Source organism: Cervus canadensis, chromosome X (genome assembly GCF_019320065.1).
Source record: "Cervus canadensis isolate Bull #8, Minnesota chromosome X, ASM1932006v1, whole genome shotgun sequence".
NCBI classification, from domain to species: domain Eukaryota; kingdom Metazoa; phylum Chordata; class Mammalia; order Artiodactyla; family Cervidae; genus Cervus; species Cervus canadensis.
Window position 1 is genome coordinate 8141581 of NC_057419.1, and position 24576 is coordinate 8166156.

The 24576-nt window shown below is 42.7% G+C and overlaps 1 protein-coding gene across 1 annotated transcript; it reads left to right on the top strand.

The window, feature by feature from the left end:
• The first annotated feature begins 17105 nt into the window (after positions 1–17105).
• LOC122435915 (allergen Bos d 2-like) lies at positions 17106–23660 on the top strand. The gene is made up of 7 exons (XM_043460022.1): positions 17106–17265; positions 17763–17902; positions 18096–18166; positions 20046–20153; positions 21457–21558; positions 21731–21767; positions 23396–23660. The coding sequence occupies exons 1-6, from the start codon at positions 17185–17187 to the stop codon at positions 21745–21747; spliced, it is 519 nt and encodes a 172-aa protein (XP_043315957.1). The 5' UTR covers positions 17106–17184; the 3' UTR covers positions 21748–21767; positions 23396–23660.
• The last annotated feature ends 916 nt before the right edge of the window (positions 23661–24576 follow it).

Sequence of the window (24576 nt, forward strand, 5' to 3'; positions counted from 1 at the left end):
AGGTGAAATTCACTGTTTTAGGGTGAAATGCCCTATAGATATCAATTAGGTCTAACTGGTCCATTGTATCAGTTAAAGTTTGTGTTTCCTTGCTAATTTTCTGTTTAGTTGACCTATCCATACATGCAAGTGGGGTATTAAAATCTCCCACTATTATTGTGTTACTGTTAATTTCCCCTTTCATACATGTTATCATTTCCTTTACATATTGCGGTGCTCCTATGTTGGATGCATATATATTTAGAAATGTTATGTCTTCTTCTTCGATTGATCCATTGATCACTATGTAGTGCCCTTCTTTTTCTCTTTTCATGGCCTTTGAAGAAGACAATGGCAGCCCACTCCAGTACTCTTGCCTGGAAAATCCTGGACAGAGGAGCCTGGTGGGCTGCAGTCCATGAGGTCTCTGAGAGTCAAACACGACTGAGCGACTTCACTTTCATTTCTCACTTTCATGCACTGGAGAAGGAAATGGCAACCCACTCCAGTGTTCTTACCTGGAGAATCTCAGGGATGGGGGAGCCTGGTGGGCTGCCATCTATGAGGTCACACAGAGTCGGAAACGACTGAAGCGACTTAGCAGCAGCAGCAACATGGCCTTTATTTCAAAGTCTATTTTATCTCATATGAGTACTGCTACTCCTGCTTTCTTTTCATTTCCATTTGCATGAAATATCTTTTTCCAGCCCTTCCCTTTTAGTCTGTATGTGTCCCTAGCATTAAGGTGGATCTCTTGTAGACAGCATATACATGGGTCTTGTTTTTGTATCTCTTCAGCCAGTCTTTGTCTTTTGCTTGGGGCCCTCAACCCATTTATGTTTAAGGTCATTATTGATAAGTAGGATCCTGCTTCCGTTTACTTCCTTGCCTTATGTTCGAGTTTATCAACCTTATCTGTGTTTCCTGTCTAGAGAAGATCCTTTAGCATTTGTTGAAGAGCTGGTTTGGTGCTGCTGAATTTTCTCAGCTTTTGCTTGTCTGTAAAGCTTTTGATTTCTCCTTCATATTTGAATGAGATCTTTGCTGGGTACAGTAATCTGGATTGTAGGTTTCTCTCTTTCATCACTTTAAGTATGTCCTGCCCTTCCCTTCTGGCCTGAAGAGTTTCTACTGAAAGATCAGCTGTTATCCTTAGGGGAATCCCCTTGTGATTTATTTTTGTGTTTCCCTTGCTGTTGTTAATGTTTGTTCAAGTGTTTGATCTTCATTAATTTTATTAATATGTGTCATGGGTTTTGCCTTGGGTTTATCCTATTTGGGACTCTCTGGGTTTCTTGGACTTGGGTGGCTATTTCCTCCCCCTTGTGAGGGAAATTTTCAACTATTATCTTCTCCAGTATTTTCTCATGGCTTTTCTTTTTGTCTTGTTCTTCTGGGACTCCTACGATTCGAATTGGGGGGTTTAACATTGTCCCAGAGTTCTCTGAGATTTTCCTCATTTCTTTTCATTCTTCTTCTTTTTTCCTCTATGCTTTACTTATTTTCACCCTTCTATCTTTCACCTCACTTATCCTATCTTCCACCTCAGTTATTCTACTGTTGGTTCCCTCCAGAGTGCTTTTGATATCTTTTATTGCATTATTCATTATTGATTGACTTTTTATTTCTTCTAGGTCCTTGTTAAACTTTTCTCGCATCTTCTCAATACTTGTCTCCAAACTATTTATCTGTAACTCCATTTTGCTTTCAAGATTTTGGATCATTTTTACTATCGTAATTCTGAATTCTATTTTAGGTAGACTTCCTATCTCCTCCTCTTTGGTTTGGTTTGGTGGGCTTTTATCATGACCCTTTACCTGCTGAATACTTCCCTGACTTTTCATCTTGTGTAGGTTGCTGTGTTTGGGGTGGCCTTTCAGTACACTAGACATTTGTGGTTCCTCTTTATTGTGGAGGCTCCTCCCTGTGGTTGGATGAGTGGCTTGTTAAGGTTTCCTTGTTAGGGAAACTTGCATCGGTGTTCTGGTGGGTGCAGCTGAATCTCTTCTCTCTGGAGTGTAATGCAGTGCCCAGTAGCGAGTTTTGAGGTGTCTGTGGGTTTCGTGTGACTTATGGCCGCCTGTATTTTAATGCTCAGGGTTGTGCTCCTGTGTTGTGGGGAATTAGTTTGGTATGTCTTGCCCTGAAACTTGTTGGCTCTTGGGTGGAGGTTGGTTTAAATGTAGCTATGGAGGCTTTAAGATGAGCTCTTGTTGATTAATGTTCCCTGGAGTCAGGAGTTTCCTGGTGTTCTCAAGTTTTGGATTTAAGCCTCCTGCCTCTGGCTTTCAGTCTTATTCTTACAGTAGCCTCAAGACTTCTCCATCCATATAGTGCTATTGATAAAGCATCTAGGTTAATGGTGAAAGGATTCGCCACAGTAAGCGACACCCAGAGAGTTTCACAGAGTTACATGGAGAAGAGAACAAGTAAAAGGGAAACAGAGGTGACCAGGAGGAAATGAGGGGGAATCAAAAGGGGAGAGAGCAATCTAGACTGTAATCAATTCCCAATGTGCTCTCCACAGTCTGGAACGCTCAGAGAGGTTCATGGAGTTCCATAGACAGGAGAAGTGGGAGGAAGGAGACAGAGGAGGCCAGGAGGAGAAAAGGGGGAATGGAAAGGAGAGAGACAGATCTAGCCAGTAATCAGTTCCCAAAGTGTTCTCCACAGCCTGGAACACCCAAAGAGATTCACAGCGTTAAGGACAGAAGAGAAGGGGGAGGAAGGAGATAGAGGTGACCTGGGGGAGAAATAGGAGAGTCAAAAGGGGACAGAGCAATCAAGCCAGTTATCACACTCCTAAGTAAAAATGGGTACTGAAGATTGGATTCTTAAAGGTACAAAATTGATAACAAATACCAAAAAGCAAAGATTAAAAAGCTAAAGGTTAGACTCTCAAAAATACAATATTAAAAAAACAAAACAAAATCTCAAAGTTATAAAAAAATGTGAAATTTGCTATAAAAATGGGTTGTTTTTTTTTTTTTTTTTTTGGCAAGGTAACAGTAGGTTTTAAAAAATGAAAATTAAAGGAGCAATAAAGAACTTAGTAATATTTTAAAAATGATAATAGCAAAATATACCTAGCACGTATATATGGAATTTAGAAAGATGGTAACGATAACCCTATATGCAAAACAGAAAAAGAGACACAGAAATACAGAACAGACTTTTGAACTCTGTGGGAGAATGTGAGGGTGGGATATTTCAAAAGAACAGCATGTATACTATCTATGGTGAAACAGATCACCAGCCCAGGTGGGATGCATGAGACAAGTGCTCGGGCATGGTGCACTGGGAAGACCCAGAGGAATCGGGTGGAGAGAGAGGTGGGAGGGGGGATCGGGATGGGGAATACGTGTAAATCTATGACTGATTCATATCAATGTATGACAAAACCCACTGAAATGTTGTGAAGTAATTAGCCTCCAACTAATAAAAAAATTAAAAAAAAAAAGAAAGCTCCTTAACTGCAAAAAAAATAAATAAATATTAAATTTGCTATAAAAATGGGTTGTTTTTTTTTTTGCAAGGTAACAATAGGTTTTAAAAAATGAAAATTAAAGGAGCAATAAAGAACTTAGTAATAACAAAATTTTAAAAATGATAATAGCAAAATATACCTAGCAATTTCTCTGGAGCTGTTGACGGCACTGTGGGGTCAGCTGAGTTTCAGATAGTTCCTTGTTCCAGCTTATACGTCTTCTCAAGGTCTATAGGCCCTTTCCAATGTAGCCAATGCTAACTACAGGATTTTACTCTGTTGCGCCTGTGACTTGCAAAGCGGCTCCCTCTTCTTTGTTTATTTTGGCTTTCTCGGTTAGCAAGTCTCTTCAGTATCTAACTTCTGCTCTGACACGAGGGGGTGAAGGTGTTCATTTACTTAGGCTCTCTTGTTCAATTGTCCTGTGGGGAGGGAGGTGCACTCCAAGCAAATATCACTGGTGTGTGTGGGGAGTGCTCGCAGTGTCCGGGCCACACTGGGTGTGCCTCCTCTCACGGTGTGTGTGCTTTCCCGGTCTACACTGCTCAGCCTCCAGGTTGCTCTGCAGGGGATCTCTCTAAAGCAGGCCTGGGTTGTGTGCAATTCCCAGGTCCAAGTAGCTTAGGTTCAGGTTCTCGGATCTTCCACAAAGGCACAGACTCGGTTGGGCCTGCTTTTTGTGCCCTACCAAGATATGAGCAGCTCAGGCGACCAGGTGCCTGGTGAGTGCACTCTCCCCAGGTGGGCTGGTGCATCTTATCACCTCCTAGTCCAGGCCAATCGGTTTCCCAGGTGCAGAGCTGCAGCACCATCTCAGGTGTGCCGTGTTTCTTCTCTAGACAGCTGGCCTCGGGCTGCGACCCCCCTGGCAGATGTCAACCGTCCAGGATCGCAGGAAGAGTTGGCCAACAACTGGAAGCCTGCTCGCAGTTTGGTAAAGGATGCCATCTCTGGGGCCGAGATTGCCCCTTGCCTTCCAGCTCTGGCTGTCGTCCGCCTGCCGCCCTGCCTCCAGTGGGGGATGGGCAGGTCCTCTGCCAGCTAGCTCTTCTCTGGTATTCACTCAGTCCTTTGTTCTGTGAGCAAGCCCAGCAGTGCCTTAGCTTAGAGCTTTTCTCAGGAAAGTTCTTTCTCTCCATTTCCTTTGTCTCTCTCTTTCTCTCTCTCTCTCTCTGGCTATCCAACAGTTTGTGTTGCTATCTCATGATAGCTCCCTCAGATTGTCCTCAGGGCATTCAGGACGAGCCCTTACCCTAAGCAATACAGCCCGCGCCTCCCTGTTCATCCGCTGCTGGCTGGTGGCGGCCGAAAAGTGTCTGGGCTACTTCTCTGCTGGGAGTTGTGGTTAGGCGTGTAAGCTGTGGGTTTTATTTATTCTTTTCTCCTGCTTATGTTGCCCTCTGAGATTCCAAAACTCCCCACAGACCCGCGGGTGAGAAGGTTTCCTGATGTTTAGAAACTTTTCCTCTTTAACAACTCCCTCCCTGAGACACGTCTCTGCCCCTGACTCTTTTGTCTCTCTTTTTATTTTTTATATTTTGTGCTACCTCCCGTCTCTCTTTTTATCTTTTCTATTTTTTCCTACCTCCTTTTGAAGACGATCGTTTGCCTTTCTGGGTGCCTGGTGTCCTCGGCCACTGTTCAGAAGTTGTTTTGTGGTATTTGCTCAGCATTCAAATGATCTTTTGATGAATTTGTGGTGGAGAAAGTGGTCTCCCCATCCTATTCCTCTGCCATTTTCTAACAGTTTTCTTGGGGATGGCCTTGACCCCTGCCTCCTGTACAATGGCATGAACCTCCATTCATAGTTCTTCAGGCACTCTGTCCATCAGATCTAATCCCTTGAATCTATTCGTCACCTCCACTGTATAGTTCCAAGGGATTTGATTAACGTCATCCCTAGAGGATTTTGCTACTTTCTCAATTTAACTGTGAATTGGCAATAAGGAGTTCATGATTTGAGCCACAGTCAGCTCCCAGTCTTGTTTTTCCTTACTGCATAGAGGTTCTCCAACATCAGCTGCAAGGAATATAATTGATCTGATTTCTGTTTTGACCATCTGGTGATGACCATGTGTAGAGTCTACTCATGTGTTGTTGGAAGAGGGTGTTTGCTATGACCAGTGCCTTCTTGTGGCAAAACTCTGTTAGCCTTTGCCCTACTTCATTCTGTACCCCAAACCCAAATTTGCCTGCTACCCCAGGTATTTCTTTACTTCCTATTTTTGCATTCCAGTCCCCTATAATGAAAAGGGTATCTTTTTTGGGTGTTACTTCTAGAAGATCTTGTAGCTCTTCATAGAACCATTCAATGTCAGCTTCTTCAGCTTTATTTGGTCTGGGCATAGACTTGGATTACTGTGATATTGAATGGTTTCCCTTGGAAATGAACAGAGATCATTCTGTCATTTTTGAGATTGCATACAAGTACTGCATTTTGGACTCTTTTGTTGACTATTCCATTTCTTCTATGGCTATTCCATTTCTTCTAACGGATAATTGTCCACAGTAGTAGATATAACGGGCATCTGAGTTAAAATTCACCTATTCCAGTCCATTTTAGTTCGCTGATTCTTAAAATGGCAGTGTTCACTCTTGCCATCTCCTCTTTGACCATTTCCAATATACCTAGATTCTGGGCATAGCATTCCAGGTTCCTATGCAATATTGTTCTTTACAGCATGAGATGTTACTTCCATCATCAGTCATATCCACAACTGGGCGTTGTTGTTGCTGTAGCTGCATCTCCTCATTCTTTCTGTAGTTATTTCCCCTCTGATCTCCAGTAGCATAATGGGCACCTACCAACTTGGGGAGTTCATCTTTCAGTGTCGTATCTTTTTACCTTTTCATACTGTTTATGCAGTTCTCAAGGCAAGAATCCTGAACTGGTTTGCCATTCCCTTTTCCAATAGACCACGATTTTGTCAGAACTCTCTACCATGACCCGTCTGTCTTGGGTGGCCCTACATGCATGGCTCAGATTTTAATTAACTTAGACAAGGCTGTGTTCAAGGTGATCAGATTAGTTTGTTTTCTGTTATTGTGGTTTTCAATCTGCCTGCCCTCTGATGGAGAAGGATAAGAGGCTTATGGAAGCTTCCTGATAGGAGAGACTGACAGAGGGGGAAAGTGGGTCTTTTTCTGGTGGGTGGGGCCATGGTCAGTAAATTTTAATCCACTTTTCCGTTGAAGGGCAGGGTTGCGTTCCTTCCCTGTTGTTTGGCCTGAGGCAGAACTATGGTGGAGGTAATGAAGATAGTTTTGACTTCCTTCAAAGGATCCCACTGCTACATTCAGTGCCCCCAATCCTGCAACAGGCCACCGCCTACCCACGCCTCCACCAGAGACTCCTGGACACTCATGGGCAAGTCTGGGTCAGTCTCTTTTGCAGTCACTGCTCCTTTCTCCTGGGCCCTGATGCACACAAGGTTTTGCTTGTGCCCTTCGAGGGTCTGTTTTCACAGTCCTCTGCAAGTTCTGGAGGCTCTATGGTGGGTTAATGGTGTCGAATAAAAAAGGATGTACAACTTGACAGTTGTGAGTTAAGCTTTATTTGGGGGTAAAATGAGGACTGCACCTTGGAATGCAGCATCTCAGATACCTCTGAGAGACTGCTCTGAGGTGGCAGTGGGGGGAAATCTATATATAAGGTTTGGTAAAGTGGGAGTTCACTACCATGAAGCATTCATTTTCCAAAAAGTTTTTTGGTAGTCATGAGGATCTGATGTCACCAGGAAGGGATTTAGTGCCTCTCTAGATATGAGGAGATTCAAGGATTGAGATCATAAAATCTGTTCCTACAAACATCCAACTATCTAAAGACCAGACTCCCTGGAGCACAGAGTGCCTCACTCCACTCTGAACTCCTCAGGGATTGTTGAAGGCCCACAGCTAAAGCAGCATGGAGTTCAATCTCCATACAGGCAGATGGCAAATGCCTTTGTTGTTCAGTCATTGGCTTGGTAAGTGCCAATTTGCAGTTGACACAGCGCCCCTGTGGGCATAAATCCGACCATACTTTGGGCGGCATTTCATGACCATTTTGTCCCTATTTGCTGAGAAGGCTGGTTCCCAGTTCTGAAGAAGGATTTTGTCACAAGACATTCAGTGTGCTGTTACTGGACTAGGTCTTAACAGTCAAAGATATCTGGACACCTATCTTCTAGGTATGGTCCAGGAAAGTATTCCCTCTCGTTGAATCTTTTCATACCGAGAATGACACTATTATAATCGTTGATCATATATTGAGCTATACATTTGCTCAGGTGCTTCAATTCTAGTCATCATTTCCGTTGGAGGCTCAGGCATATACTTGGTAATACAAGAGATAATAATCTTGGGAAACAAGCAACATTCAAATGGTCTAGTTAATAACATCAGTGGAATTAAAAGTAAAGATTTTAGCCATGAGCCTCACACACCAGTTATTTTTTATTTTTATTTTTTAAGATCGTTAAGACTAGGGAATGAATCACTTTTTTCAAATGTGTTACCTTAAAGGATTTATCAGGTATGAAAATACAGTATTCAGTTTCAATTGTAGCACAGATATCTCCCTGAGATGCTGTAAGGTGTCAAGGGCTTTGCAGTTGCATAGCACTGCCTGTCTCATCATAGAGACAGAATTCAACAGGTTAATAGCCCGGTTACTATCATTTAAAGCTTATGAAATTTGTTAAGGCTTAGATATGGTCAATTGCATCCTCCAAGCCCATTGAAGGCACACAGACACACAAGCTGCTAAGTCGTCATGCCAGTAGAATACAGATCTTTGACTTATTGGGATCATACCAATGGTAGACGGGTTAGTGTTACCTCTAATTTGTTAACACGTATGACCTTAAATTCATGGGAATTCCAGGCTACACCTTCATATCCATCCCTGTAGAGGTGAAGGCCATCAATCAGTGCCACAAATCCACTGGGTTCCATACCAATCATTCTAAGGGTAATAAGAGGCATAGTTCATAAAGCCCACAGCCTTGTCTCATAATTACCAGGTTGAACATTTGTAGTATTGAGAGGGTAACAGGCAGGAAGGCCAGGGGTCTCCAAACAAGGGAAATAGGCTGCAAGTGTCAGACATTTCTATCTATCTTAAGCAGCAGGAGGAAACAAACCAGCGATATTTTTTTTCTTCTCTATACAAATTTAAAAGGAGGTTTCTCTTAAAATGCTCTGTTGCCATGACACCTGGTTTCACCTGATGCTAACTGTTCTCAAACCTTGAGTTAACCAATACTTTTTTTTAATGGAAATGTTTATCTTAAAGGTATGTTAATTTACCCCAGACTCTGGAAGTTCCGCCAAATGGCCCAACCTACTTACTCAGGTATTGTTTCCTAATCTCTGTAAACGAAACTATTTGTGTGGTAATCCGCCCTTCTACAAGATTCAAGTCAATCATTTTAAGGCCTGGGATGAATTATCTGGTGCCATTCTAAATTTTAAGACATTCCTTTCTTTTCATTAACAGACTGCGTGTAACTATATAACATACAGCTGAAGACTAGAAGGGGGGTACTCTTTCTGCCCCCTTCTGATGCCTCTGTCAGAAGCTTTCTCTATCTCCTTTAGACTTTAATAAAACCTTATTTCACAAAAGCTCTGAGCGATCCAGCCTCATCTCTGGCCCTGGATTGAATTTGTCTCCACCGGAGGCCAAGAATCCCGGCATCTTATCATTCAGCAACAACCGTTCAGTATGATCTAACCATCCCCAACATAAAGTAACCTATATAACTAAATGACCATAGCCTGATGTTAACAATGTAGATCTTCCCCATAATTGTGGGAATTTTCCTTTTAATAGATGAGAAGTTAATTGTTTATTGAGACTTAGCTCATCACTCCAAATGAGTTTAAATGACACTAAGAAAACTTAAATCTATGGGCAGCACTGGAAGAGGTCAGTTTTCATTCCAATTCCTAAGAAAGGCAATCCCAAAGAATGCTCAAACTACTGCACAATTGCACTCATCTCACACACTAGTAAGGTAATGCTCAAAATTCTCCAAGCCACGCTTCAGAAATACGTGAACCAAGAACTTCCAGAGGTTCAAGCTGGTTTTAGAAAAGGCAGAGGAACCAGAGATCAAATTGCCAATGTCCGCTGGATCCTCAAAAAAGCAAGAGAGTTCCAGAAAAACATCTATTTCTGCTTTATTGACTCTGCCAAAGCCTTTGACTGTGTGGATGACAATAAACTGTGGAAAATTCTGAAGGAGATGGGAATACCAGACAACCTGACCTGTATGCAGGTCAGGAAGCAACAGTTAGAAGAGGACATGGAACAACAGACTGGTTCCAAATAGGAAAAGGAGTACGTCAAGGCTGCATATTGTCACCCTGCTTATTTAACTTATGTGCAGAGTACATCATGAGAAACGCTGGGCTGGAGGAAGCACAAGCCGGAATTAAGATTGCCGGGAGAAATATCAATAACCTCAGATATGCAGATTACATCACCCTTTTGGCAGAAAGTGAAGAGGAACTAAAAAGCCTCTTGATCAAAGTGAAAGAGGAGAGTGAAAAAGTTAGCTTAAAGCTCCACATTCAGAAAACTAAGATCATGGCATCTGGTCCCATCACCTCATGGGAAATAGATGGGGAGACAGTGGAAACAGTGTCAGACTTTATTTTGGGGGGCTCCAAAATCACTGCAGATGGTGACTGCAGCCATGAAATTAAAAGACGCTTACTCCTTGGAAGGAAAGTTATGACCAACCTAGATAGCATATTAAAAAGCAGAGACATGACTTTGACAACAAAGGTCCATCTGGTCAAGGCTATGGTTTTTCCAGTGGTCATGTATGGATGTGAGCGTTGGGCTGTGAAGAAAGCTGAGCGCCGAAAATTGATGCTTTTGAACTATGGTGTTGGAGAACACACTTGAGCGTCCCTTGAACTGCAAGGAGATCCAGTCTATCCTGAAGGAGATCAGTCCTGGGCGTTCATTGGAAGGAGTGATGCTGAAGCTGAAACTCCAATACTTTGGCCAACTCATGTGAAGAGTTGACTCGTTGGAAAAGATCCTGATGCTGGGAGGGATTGGGGACAGGAGGAGAAGGGGCCGACAGAGGATGAGATGGCTGGATGGCATCACCGACTCGATGGGCATGAGTTTGAGTAAACTCCGGGAGTTGGTGATGGACAGGGAGGTCTGGCGTGCTGTGATTCATGGGGTCACAAACAGTCAGACACGACTGAGCAACTGAACTGAACTGATGGCCAGCATCAGAGCATGTATTATTAATTGGCCAGTGAGAAGATCCCATCTAGTAATACCATGAATAGATAGAACAGGACTGAACACTTATCTAAAATAAATTCCCTGGTGGGTATCCAATCAGAGCCCTAGAGAACAGAAATCCACCTAGAGAACAAATAACCTGGAAGTACTAGGCACAGGTAATTGGCCACAACCCAACAATTGGATTGAGTTTTAAACTAGCACAGAATCATGTCCATAATAGAAAACATGTGACTGATAGGCATAGGTCCAAGGAATCAAGAAAACACTATAAATGATCATAAAAGTCAGATCAGCATCTTGGGAAAGCCTCTACTTCTGATGTCATCTTCTTCTCATCCTAGTGTTGTGTAGTTTCCTCTGTTTGAGCACTGTTTTAAGGTGAGTTTGAGGTCAGCAGGCCTCTCTCTGGACCAGTACACCTTATGGGCCTATGGAAGTGGGAGTTAACCCGAGAGTCAACTTTCCTTCAATTTCACTGGGCATGAGCTAGTTAAGAGTAACTGAACGAAAGGTCCTTCCAACCAGGTTGGAGACAGTTCCTTATTTTCTTCCAGTCTTGATTGAAGGTCATGTGTGAGGCATTTGATCTTCATCCAAAGACAGCTTACCGAGATAAGCTTCAGAAACAACCCTAGAGTGTGCTTTAATAAGTCAATTAAATTTTACATTAATATACCCTAACAACAAAGAGATAATGGAATTCCAGTTGAGCTATTTCAAATCCTGAAAGATGATGCTGTGAAAGTGCTGCACTCAATATGCCAGCACATTTGGAAAACTCAGCAGTGGCCACAGGAGTAGAAAAGGTCAGTTTTCATTCCAATCCCAAACAAAAGCAATGCCAAAGAATGTTCAAACTACCACACAATTGCACTCATCTCACATGCTAGCAAAGTAATGCTCAAAATTCTCCAAGCCGGGCTTCGACAATACATGGAATGTGAACTTCCAGATGTACAAGCTGGTTTTAGAAAAGGCAGAGAAACCAGAGAAAAAATTGCCAACATCCACTGGATCATCAAAAAAGCGAGTATTCCAGAAAAACATTTATTTCTGCTTTATTGACTATGCCAAAGCCTTTGACTGTGTGGATGACAATAAACTGTGCAAGATTGGAAAACAGGTGTGAATACCAGACCACCTGACCTGCCTCTTGAGAAACCTGTATGCAGGTCAGGAAGCATCAGTTAGAACTGGGCATGGAACAACAGACTGGTTCCAAATAGGAAAAAGGAGTACATAAAAGCTGCATATTGTCACTGTGCTTATTTAACATATGCAAAGTAAATCATGAGAAAGGCTGGGGTGGAGGAAACACAAGCTGGAGTCAAGATTGCCGGGAGAAATATCAATAACCTCAGATATGAAGATGACACCACCCTTATGGCAGAATGTGAAGAAGAACTCAGGAGCCTCTTGAGGAAAGTGAAAGAGGAGAGTGAAAAAGTTGGCTTAAAGCGCAACATTCAGAAAACAGAAATCATGGCATCCGTTCCCATCACTTTATGGCAAATAGGTGGAGAAACAGTGGAAACCATGGCTGACTTTGTTTTGGGGGACTCCAGAATCACTGCAGATGGTGACTGCAGTCATGAAATGAAAAGATGCTTACTCCTTGGAAGAAAATTTATGACCAATCTAAGCAGCATATCAAAAAGCAGAGACATTATTTTGCCAACAAAGGTCCATCAAGTCATGGCTATGGTTTTTCCAGTAGTCGTGTATGGATGTGAGAGTTGGAATAGAAAGAAAGCTGAACAATGAAGAACAGATGCTTTTGAACTGTGGTATTGGAGAAGACTCTTAAGAGTCCCTTGGTCTACAAGGAGATCCAACCAGTCCATCCTAAAGGAAATCAGTCCTGAATGTTCATTAGAAGGACAGATGTTGAAGTGGAAACTCCAAGAGTTTAGCCACCTGATGGGAAGAGTTGACTCACTGGAAAATATCCTAATACTGGGAAAGATTGAAGGCGAGAGGAGAAGGGGATGACAGAGGAGGAGATGGTTGGATGGTATCACCGACTCAATGGGCCTGAGTTTGAGCAAGCTCCGGGATTTGGAGATGGACGGGAAAGTCTGGCATGCTGCAGTCCACGGGGTCGCAAAGAGTTGGACACAAATTAGCAACTTAACAACAAGGAGCAGGAATGTATAGACAAGGGGTCAATGCCACTGAGATTTTACTAAAAAAATGTCAAAAAAACATGTCTATGTCATTACACATTTAGCCCGTCTGTGTGTTACATGAGTGAGATAAGAACACTTAAAAGCTATGCTCTAAGTGAGAGACAAGTATATGTGCAATACTAATTATAGTCACCATACTGTTCATTACATCTTTCATTAAACAGAGGAGCTCTTCAGGTAATTATAACTAAAAAAAAAAAAAAAAAAGAACTTGTAGCTCATTTGGGAAGAATCTCCCTGCAATCCAGGAGGCCTGCCTTCGAATCCTGGGTCAGGATGATCGCCTGGGGAAGGGAAAGGATGCCCAATGCAGTATTCTGGCCTGGAGAATTCCATGGACTGTATAGTCTATGGGGTCACAAAGATTCAGACGGGAGAGAGCGAATTTCACTTTCTTTCCTTTCTTTCTTTCTTTCTTTTTTTAAATAAATCTATTTACTTTAATTGGAGGCTAATTACTTTACAATATTGCAGTGGTTTTGCAATTCATTGACAAGAATCAGCCAGCAAGGAAGAATCTAGAGGTAAAACATGGGTGGAAGCTCTGTGACTTAAGATCAAGAGGTTACTGATTAGAAAATAAACCAAGGTAGATTCATTCACAGGGGACACTATATTAGTAACCAGGCCTAGATCAACAAGAAAATATTTACAAACTGGAGGAACACTTAGGAAGGTACAAAAGAACCCTGGGGCAGGAGAAAAATATTTGCCCTTCTACCTCAAAAAGTTCTTGATCCCAGAATACATAAACAATCTCCAACCCTCCAAATAAGGAAACAAATAATTCATTTCATAACGCCCAGATGATTAAAAGAGACACCAGAGAAAATAGACAAACGGGAAGGAGAGACTTAAAACAATGTCCCATGGCTTGATTCCTTCAGGAATTGGAAGTTACAACCATAAAGAGATACCCTCACACACTCCCTTCAATGTCTGAAATGAGAACAACTGATCACACAGAGTCCTGGCAAGGATCTGAAGCAATGGATCTCTCACCTGCTCTTGGCAGTTCTCTACCATCAGACCATCCTGAGATCCAGGAGTTCCACTCCTAAGAGTCTACCAAGAAGATAACATGGCTCAGTTTCTTAGGAAGACTTGTCAGTGAACCATTATCCATCAACATGTGAATGGTTCAAAGTGGGACATATCCCTACTTCCTTCGTGGCTCAGGAGAAAAGAACCCATCTGCAACGCAGCAGACGCCGCTTCCATGCTTGGATCGGGAAGACACCCTGGAGGGAAAAATGGCACCCAATCCAGTATTCTTCCATGCGAAATCCCAGGGACAGAGGAGCATGTCCTTGGACAAAGGCGACAAGTCCGTGGGGCTTCAAAAGAGGTGGATACACTTAGCAACTAAGCCCACAGACATCACTTTGCCCAAGCAAGATTTTACTTTACCAACTGAGCTATCAGGGAAGACAAAAGTTGATCTTCCCAACCCAGGGATCCGACCAAGGCCTCCTGCATTGCAGGCAGTTTCTTTACCACCTGAGACACAAGGGAACAGCAGGAATACTGGAGTGAGTAGCCTGTCCATTCTCCAGGGAATATTCCTGACCCAGGAATCCAACCAGGGTCTCCTGTATTTCACGGGGATTCTTTACCAACTGAGCTCTCAGGGAAGTCCCAAGAGAATACAATGCAGGGGTCAGTAGGAATGGAGTCCAGAAAAAATTTAGACAATTACTAAAATAAACATGCTAAGTGAAAGAAGCCAGAAACACACACACAGATTCCAGTTGCGGAAACTTCTGAGGAATGTCAACTGACTTACTGGGCCAGAAAACTGAAGAGTGGGCTCCCAGAACCAGGTGGGAGGTGGCTGAGAAGGGGCAGAAGGAAGGATGAGCAAGGAGCCGGAGCATAGTTCTGATCTTGACAGTTAAGCTCACCATGCTGATTGAGGAAAGGTCTGCACTGCTCACTTCATCCAAAGCTTACCAACCGTGCACCTCAAATATGTGAACTTTTGTTGAATCTCAACTGAATGAGTTTTAAACTCACCTTTCACTTCAGCTATTGAGTTCAGTTCAGTTCAGTCGCTCAGCCATGTCTGACTCTTTACAATCCCGTGGACTGCAGCACACCAGGCTTCCCTGTCCATCACCAACTCCTGGAGTTTGCTCGGTTCAGTTACAGAGGTTCAGTTCAACTTCTATACTTTTATATCTCTACTCACTAACCACCCATATTTTTTATTATTATTATCATGATCATCATAGAGTTGGTGTCCTCTTGAGAGCAAAAGGTCTGAGTATTATTTACAGAGCAGTTGCCCATGGTTTCTTTAATCTGGGTTCCCTGATGCGTGAATAGTTCAGGAGGAAGGCTGAAAGAATACACATCTTAGTATCAGGAGCTACAAATAAGCAGAAATCGTACTCACTGTAGTGAGACTAGGTTATATCCACAAGGTAAAACAAAATTGTACAGGTCAACTTGGGAGGAATATTTGAGTAGTGTAGAAAATAAGAATTTGCTCTTGTTGAAAATGTTCATTAAATTTATATATAACAATCTAAACATAAAGAAGCCATAGAGTACCCACACACACAGGATGGAATACTACACAACCATAAACAGTTGAAATTTTGCCATCTGCAGCACCATGGAGGGACGTTGAGGGTACAGGCTAAGTGACATAAGCTGGACCGAGAAAGACAAGTACTGTACAATATCACTAATATTTTAAATCTAAAAATCAAATCCAACAGGCCAATATTTTTTAAAGAGTAGCAAACCAACAGCTCAGAGAAGGTAATGGCAACCCACTCCAGTACTCCTGCTTGGAAAATCCCACGGACGGAGGAGTCTGGTAGGCTGCAGTCCATGGGGTCACAAACAGTCAGATACGACTGACCACCTTCACTTTCTCTTTTCACTTTCATGCATTGGAGAAGGAAATAGCAACCCACTCCAGTATTTTTGCCTAGAGAATCCCAGGGACTGAGGGGGGAGCCTGATGGGCTACCATCTATCGGGTCGCACAGAGTTGGACACGACTGAAGCGACTTAGCAGCAGCAGCAGCAGCAAACCGACAGATACATACAAGAAACCAGTGGTTACTACTGTGGAGCGTGAACGGGGTTACAGTAAGGTAACAGGAGGGGAGAAAGAGGTGTAATCTACTATGTATAAAATAAACAATGGACAGGATGATAATGCAAACATAGGCAATGAAGCCAATACTCTTATAACTATACATGGACTATATAAAAATTATGAATCACTATATCATACATGTATAACTATATAACACTGCACCATCAACATTGCAAAAGACCCTGATGCTGGGGAAGTTTGAAGGCAGGATGAGAAGGGGACGACAGAGGATGAGATGTTTGGATGGCATCACTGACTCGATGGACATGAGTTTGAGCAAGCTCTGGGAGTCAGTGATGGACAGCGAAGCATGGTATGCTGCAGTCCATGGGATTGCAAAGAATTGGCATGACTGAGTCACTGAACTAACTGTACATCAACTAATACTTCAGTTGCAAAATAAAAAATAGAGACACCTCTGAGAAATGCCCTCGTAAGCGACTCCTGGGACAGATGCTACATATTAACCTCCTTACACCAGACGGGGGCTTCACTCATGGCTCAGCTGGTATGAATCTGCCTGCAATACAAGAGACAGCCTGCACATAGGAGACCGGGGTTCAATTCCTGGTCAGGAAGATCCCTTGGAGAAAGAAATGGCAACTCAATCCTGTAGTCTTGCCAGGGAAATCCCGTGGACAGAGGACCCTGGTGGGCTACAGTCCATGGGGTGCAGAGTCGGACACAACTGAATGACTAGAGCACATCAGACTATACCATCTTTAGTTTTAGAAAAGAAGCTTAAACTGACTGCTTCAGTGCTAAATCAATAACACAGGAGTTGGGGCTCTGTGTCTAGGAATGTTTGTCCCATTTTGGAATCTGAGGATACAAAGCAACATACATACCACTGTGCTTGAAATATTTCATACGTGCTGTGATTTCTCATCTAGACTGAAGGCCAAATGTCCAAATTTACTTATGCTTCTCTTAAAATTAATACATTTATTAAAAACCACAGATTGCGAAAAAAGCTCAGCTGCCAACCAGGATATCAGATTACGTCAATGCAACCAAGGTTTTATAACTAATCACTATTTGGTAATTACATATTGTGCCAAGAGATGTGTCCTATAAACAGCAGAAACAATTCACAACCACTTCAAAACTGGGAAACCGTCAGATTCTGTAGAGGACGAATCAATAGACTCACAAGATGAAGGCTGTGTTCCTGACTCTTCTCCTTGGCCTGGTTTGTGCTGCCCAAGAAGCCCCAGCTCAGCCAGAAGCCTCAGAGGTACCCAAATTCTGCTGATCTGGAAGAAGGTGTTGGTTCTGTGAGTGTGACAGAGAAAGATAGTCTTGTTAACATGGATGAGCAGCTTGTGTATGTATGTATATGTGTACATACACACATATACTGTGATACACATATCTACATGAGCATAATACAACACTCTATCTTCCTGATCTTTGCATGTTTTTTTCATCTGATTTGTCTGTATGTAAGAAAAATAAAAGCTAATATGCTATCATTTAGGGAGTTATGATTTGTCACGGTTTTAATGGTATTGTTTTAGCTATTTCAAGAAACTCTGAATTCTATTCTTTCTGCTTGAATGTGAATCATTATTTCATTTCACATTAATCTGCAAGGTAGGAGGTGGAACACTACTTTGCTTAATAAGATTGACTTTACTTCTCTTCCGAGGTAAACGCAAATGCAAAGATTGTGCTGGGTGTTGGTGGAAAACATGTAGCCAGACTGATGTTTATGCAGACCTTCCTTGTTAGATTACGGGAAACTGGTACACCATTTACATGGCTGCGGATAACAAGGAGAAGATTGAGGAAGGAGGCCCACTGAGGGTATACTTCCGTCGATTTGAATGCATTGACAACTGTGAAAAACTGTCCATTAGTTTTATTCTCACGTAAGCACAATCTGGCCCAACTAAAAACGGGAAGACTGTTGAATTCTATCATGGGGTTTGGTCTCCAACAGGCAGTGAATGGTGGGGGTGATGCAAGTGAAGAAGAGTGTGTGAACCCTGTTCATGGAAGGGTGACCTCCAGCGCTGGGGAACGGATAGTGACGAAGGAATGTCTTGTGTGTTTGTTTTCCAGGAATTATGATAGCTGCACCTTAATCACAGTAGTGGCGCAGAGAGGAGAAGGAAATGTTTACCATGTAGATTGTGAGTAGGCAAGCTTTGTCAATGTGTGTGTCTCCTCAATTTGAGTCACTAAGTCATGTCTGATTGTATGTGACCCCACGGACTGAAACATGCCAGGCTTCCCTGTCCTCCACTGTGTCCCAGAGTTTGGTCAGACTCACGTCCATTGAGTGACATCATCCAACCATCTCGCCCTCTGTCATCCCCTTCTCCTCCTGTCCTTAATCTTTCCCTCATCAGGGTCTTTTCCAGTGAGTCAGCTCATCCCATCAGGTGCACAAAGTATTAGAGCTTCAGCTTCAGAATCAGTCCTTCCAGTGAACATTCAGGGTTGTTTTCCTAGAGGATTGACTAGTGTGATCTCCTTGCAGCGCAAGAGACTCCAGGAGTGGGTAGTAATTTCCTTCTCTAAGGAATCCTGCCAACCCAAGGACAAAAGCCAGGCCTCTTGCATTTCACACAGATTCGTTACCATCTGAGCCACCAGGAAACCCAAAACCATGGACCCTGTTCAGATCGATGGTCTTGGCCCCATCTAAGACAACTAGATGTCTGGACTTGTGTATATTTTCCCTATTCATTACAAATGCCAGCTTGGGAAAGACATTAAATTTTCCAGGCATTAATTCTGCACCAGAAAACTAGTGTAAGGTCCAGTTTGGAAGGTGTCATTGATGGATTCTGAGAAATGCCCCAGAACAAAGATTCCCCATGTTCCTCTGACATGGGGAAGTGTAAACAGCTACCTAAGATTGCAACAATCCATTAATATATTTTTCTTTGACATGCATGTGTCTGTGCTCAGATGCTCAGTCTTGACTCACTCTTAATGACCCCATGGACTATAGGCTACAGGTTCTTCTGTTCATGGGATATTCCTGGCAAGAATACTGGAGGGGGTTGCCATTTCCTCCTCCAGGGATATTCCTGACCTGGGGATCAAAGGGACATCTCAGGCATCTCCAGCACTGACAGGCAGATTCTTTACAGCTGAGCCCCCAGGGAAGCCACTTATTTAAGCTTACAAGATCAAAATTGCTTTAACTAAAGAGATTCTTTAAATATTAAAAGTTTTTACTGGCCTGATGAAGAAGTGGAACCTGATTAAATTAAATGCCACAGAAATGTATGGGGATGAAGTAACAGAAAAATTTCAAAATAATTTTATGTAATTTGAAAACAAAAGGGGACTAGCACATATTTCTACCGCTATTGTTTGCAATACTGGAAAGAATTTCCATATACCAATGCTGTAACATTGAGTGATTAAATGTCTACATATTTGATTTTTCAAACAGAACATGTGCAATGGAGCATTCTGATTTGATCTGCTGCATGTTTTTTAATTTCCAATGTGGACATGCAGCCATAGGGACTAAATAAGAATCACTTCAGAGAATATATCTCCAGCATTTGGCAACTGCCTCATTTCTAGCTCTTTTATCACCCTACTAGGAAATAAATTTAGTTTATCTATTAATTTTTATTTTAACATGATTTGCTTAAATTTAGAGAATACCTTTGTAATCAGGACTGTACTGGTAAATGCGGTCACAGAATTCCTGAAAAGTTAATAGTCATCTTTAACGGTAAACTCTTACGAGCTGGTATGAGATGGTTCAGGTCCACAACCTACTATAGTTGCAAGAAGCAACTTCACTATCATTCACAGACTGTTCAGTCTAGCAGACTGGAAGTTTTTACTATCATCAGAAGAGAGTCATGTGGAGAAAGCTTTCCTAGTTCACTAGCTGTCTTAACTGTTTCTTACAACACACCCACTATAAATGTCATTTCGACAAAGGTCACCATCAGAGGTATGGGAAGAATAACGGATGTCCAGATGAAAAGGAAAGTAGTTAATTGTATTGAGGTTTGAACTTATGTTTCTCTGTCACAGACATGGGTAAAAATTCTGTGCAACTGATCCCCGTATCACAAACCATGTTGGTATTCTATGCTCAAAACTTTGATGGAGAGAAGACCACAAAAGTGACTTACGCCGTCGGTATGTACTGCAGCTCATTCTATGCGAACTAGTCATGTTAATATTATCAGTATTTTTGTATTGAGAGCAGAAGACATTACACATTGTACATTTTATTAGGCACACTGCACCAGACATGTACTCACATGGGAGAACTCAGACTTCATGTGACGTGAGTCAGAGCTGCCCAAAGGTTGCCTAACAGGAACCTGAACAAATGTATCCACTGGCCATCTTACTATGTGGCTTTTTTAAAAATTAGATACACTCATCCTGGAGGTGCACAAAAATAACCCAGGATGGGCCATGGGATTCTTGTTGAATATCACATGTTGGAGCTGCCAGATTCTGACACCAACGTGAACCAAGGTTTCAAATTGAGATTAGCAGACTCACAGTGCCCGATCGTGAGTGCATTCATCCCCATCACAAATGCTTTATTCTTTGTCACAATTGTTAAGATAAATCCTGACACCTGAATTAATGCTCTGGAAAAAACACTGGATCATACTGAATCCTTCAGAGGCATGTGGTCAGGCATGTGAATCATGGGCCACGCGGCCAATCCCACAGGGAAACTGCCCGGTGCCTTTATCCTTTCTGATATAAAATCCACGTTGGGACCGGGTAGGGGGAGTGTCTGGTGTCTGAGGATGCCAAAGCCCGAGTTTTCCCCCTCAGTACCATGTGTGATGAGATTAGTGCTTGGTGAATGTTCAAATCATTTCTCCCTCATTTTGTGAATATTGTTGCTCAGTCGCTAAGTTCTGCCTGACTCTGTGACCTCATGGACTGCAGCATGCCAGGCTCCTTGGTCTTCCACTCTGTCCCAGAGTTTGTTCAAACTTATTCTCATCTAGACAGTGCTGCTCTCTAACCACTCCGTTGACTGGAGATCATGAAAACCCCAGGGACGCAATTCTAGGATGTAGACAAAGGGGACAGGAACAGGTAGCGTTGGGAAGAACTGAGTTTCTAAGTCCACCATGACCTCCTCAGATGTTCCACTAGAGACAGCATTGACTCGGGGCTGCTGAAGCTCACAGGTGAATGGTCTGCAGTTCTCTCAGTAGTTGTGAGAACTGGAACGTGAGAAAATGGAAACTATGTGGAGTCTACCCCCGCTTGGACCCATCTGAAGACCTGTATGCACACATGGGCACCTCTGTAGAAAATTCCCTGGTGAGCAGGGTTTAGGTGATGGAGGAGGGAAGTGGTCATGCTGAGACCCACTGGACACTACAGATAAGAGCCGGGGGACACTCGGTAACCAATGAAGGATTCTGACGCACACCTCTTCTGCCCTGTTTGCTATGAAATCCAGGCAAAGGAGACAGTTTGAGTCAAGAAGATATTCAGAAGTATGAGGAAATGAACAACGAAAAGGGCATTCCAAATGAAAATACAGAAGATGGCGCCCATACAGGTAAAGAAAGCCCTGAGGACAGTGGGTGTCAGAAATGAGAACACATCACGAGGATGCTTGATTCAAATTCCCTGCTCCCTCAGGCATCTTTCATGCAGCTTGTCATGACATAATTATCTGAAGTAGAGGCGTATCAATGATCATTTTTGCCCTCATTCATTCTCTTTCGCAGACCACTGTCCCAAATAAGAACTGAGAACCTCCGTTGGGTGAGTAGTAGCATGACACCTAACAACACTGAGTCTTCTTTAGTAGGTTAAGGCTCCCCCCTCCCCCTGCCCCCGGGGGCATACTGCTTTCAGAATGGGCTAGATACACAATTGGCTATTACTCAACCATGACAAAGACTGAAATAATGCCCTGCAGCAACGTGGATGGACCCAGAGATAATCGATAAGAAACAAAGAGAAAGGCACATATCATATGATATCCCTTACATGGGGAATGCTAAATAGGACACAAATGAACTATTAAACAAACAGAAACAGACTCAAGACACGGAAGACAGAATATGGTTTCCAAAGTGATAACTGGGGGGAGGGACGAATTGGGAGTTTGGGTTTAAGAGATACATACTGCTAGACATAAAATAAACAACTAGAATCTGCTGTGGAGCACAGAAATCTATATGAATGACTTGTAATAATCTGCAAAGAGAATAATCTAGAAAGGTACATATTTACCTACATATGTGTATCACTGAGGGCTTCCCTGGTAGCTCAGTACAGTATAAAGAATCTGCCCGCTGATGCAGGAGATGGGTCATGCAATAGGTAATGACCAGCCACTCCAGTATCATTGCCTAGAAAATGTCAAAGACAGAGGCATCTGCAAACGTCCCATAGGAACACAGGAGTGGGACACGACTTGGCAGTTAAACAAAAATAACAAATGTATGCATAAAGCACTCTGCTGTGCCCCTGAAAGCAAACAACATTGCACATCAACTACGTTTCAATAAAACTTTATTTAAAAAAAAAAATAGGATCACAAAATCATCCACTTTGCCAAGTGGCAAAGGCTAGGGCTTCCATTAATGTTTGGATTTAAGTATCTAAACACTCACGCTGGTCTAGACCCCAGAGTGACACGTTTTGCAGACAAAGGAGATTGTGTGAAGCCCTGAACTGTGAAACATGATGAACTCTGGGGGAATCCCAGTGTGAATGATCTTGCAGCCACATCTTTATGATTGTAAGAAAGTTTTACAGAAGATGTAAGCAGCATAGGCAACCCAGTACATAGTCCCCTACATCTCAGACATGTGCATATGTAACTTACTAACTCTCATCATAAGACTGGATACCATGTTGCTCACAGCTAGTTTCACTTCAGTTCAGTCGCTCAGTTGTGTCCAACTCTGCGACCCCATGGCCAGCAGCATGGCAGGCCTCCCTGTCCATCACCAACTCCCAGAGTTTACTCAAACTCACGTCCATTGAGTCAGTGATGCCATCCAACCATCTCATCCTCTGTCGTCCCCTTCTCCTCCCACCTTCAATCTTTCCCAGCATCAGGGTCCTTTCCAATGAGTCAGTTCTTCGCATAAACTGACCAAAGTATTGGAGTTTCAGCTGCAGCATCAATCTGACCCAATGAATATTCCAAGAATCTAATGTCCACTAGCGCTCAACCCTCTTTATATTCCAACTCTCACACCCATACATGACTACTAGGAAAACCATAGCTTTACTAGATAAACACCAAGCAGCAATTCTATGCAAACCCCAAGGGCAGTCACATGAAGGGACTTCTGTGAAATGGGTCTTCTTGTAGGGGAATTTCTCACTGCTTCCACCAGTAACTGTTTGTATGTTCTCTTTCATTCTCTGACCAGCATCATGTTGATCCTAATCATCTCAACAACATCTTAAATTTTTTCATGTTTAATGAAGAAAATGAAATAAGAATATGAGAAGCATCGCATCACTAATGTGTCACAATCATCCACATGAAGATTAGAGATCTTTTCCTTGAAATCGTCCTTTCTTCTCTCCCAGGAAATCATGATTCTGGCCCCATGGTTTTCCTGCCAAAAATCTCCTCTCCTCTTGCTGATGTTACTGAATTCCTAAACTGTTCAATAAAATGATTAGTACGCATATGTGTCCATAAAGAAAGATGCCATATTTGCAGATGCTAAAAATATGCAAATACAACTATGTAGAAAATTGAGTATACCATGGTGTAAACACTGCAAGTATCTTGGCAAGAAGAGAGAATAAACCACAGATTCTAATTTACTCTGAGCTTCCCTTGTGGCTCAGCTGGTAAAGAATCCACCTGCAATGCGGGAAAACTGGGTTGGATCTCTGGGTTGGGAAGAACCCCAGAGAAGGCCATGTATACCCACTCCAATATTCTGGCCTGGAGAATTCATGGACTGTATAGTCCATGGGGTGGCAAAGAGTCCGCCATGACTGAGCAACTTTCTCTTTTATTAATTTTATTCAGTAATATGAGGTTCCCACCAGATGTCATGTAAGCGATGGGACTGGTTAGACAGACAATTTCAAATAGAACCTGTGCTTACTGAGCAACTTTCTCTTTCATTAATTTTATTCAGTAATATGAGGTTCCCACCAGATGTCATGTAAGCGATGGGACTGGTTAGACAGACAATTTCAAATAGCACCTGTGCTTTCATAACTGGTATCAAAAAACAACTCAATTCTGTGATTAAGCAGTGCTCATCTGCTGTGGGGTTGCTGGTAGTGGTAAGGATTTAGCACAATGCAATGTTACAGGGGTTTCCCAGGTGGTTGCACTGGTTTAGAACATGCTGACAGAGGCAGATCACACAGGACACCTGGGACCCTTCCCTGGGTTGGGATGATCCCCTGGAGAGGGGAATGGCAACCCACTCCAGTATTCTTGCCTGGAGATTCCCGTGGACAGGGGAGCCTTGCAGGCCATGGGGTCCATGGGGTCTCAAAGAGTCAGACACTATTTATTGATTGAGCACACATACACACACAACATAAGTGAACAGTAACTACTCAAGAAAGAGCACTGAGG

Excerpts from the sequence above, each read along its gene's own strand:
- LOC122435915 (XM_043460022.1), top strand. The coding sequence starts at position 17,185 with ATGAAGGCTGTGTTCCTGACTCTTCTCCTTGGCCTGGTTTGTGCTGCC. Across the intron at positions 17,266-17,762 it reads CTCAGCCAGAAGCCTCAGAG|ATTACGGGAAACTGGTACAC; the intron begins GTACCCAAATTC and ends CTTCCTTGTTAG. Across the intron at positions 20,154-21,456 it reads AAAAGTGACTTACGCCGTCG|GCAAAGGAGACAGTTTGAGT; the intron begins GTATGTACTGCA and ends TATGAAATCCAG.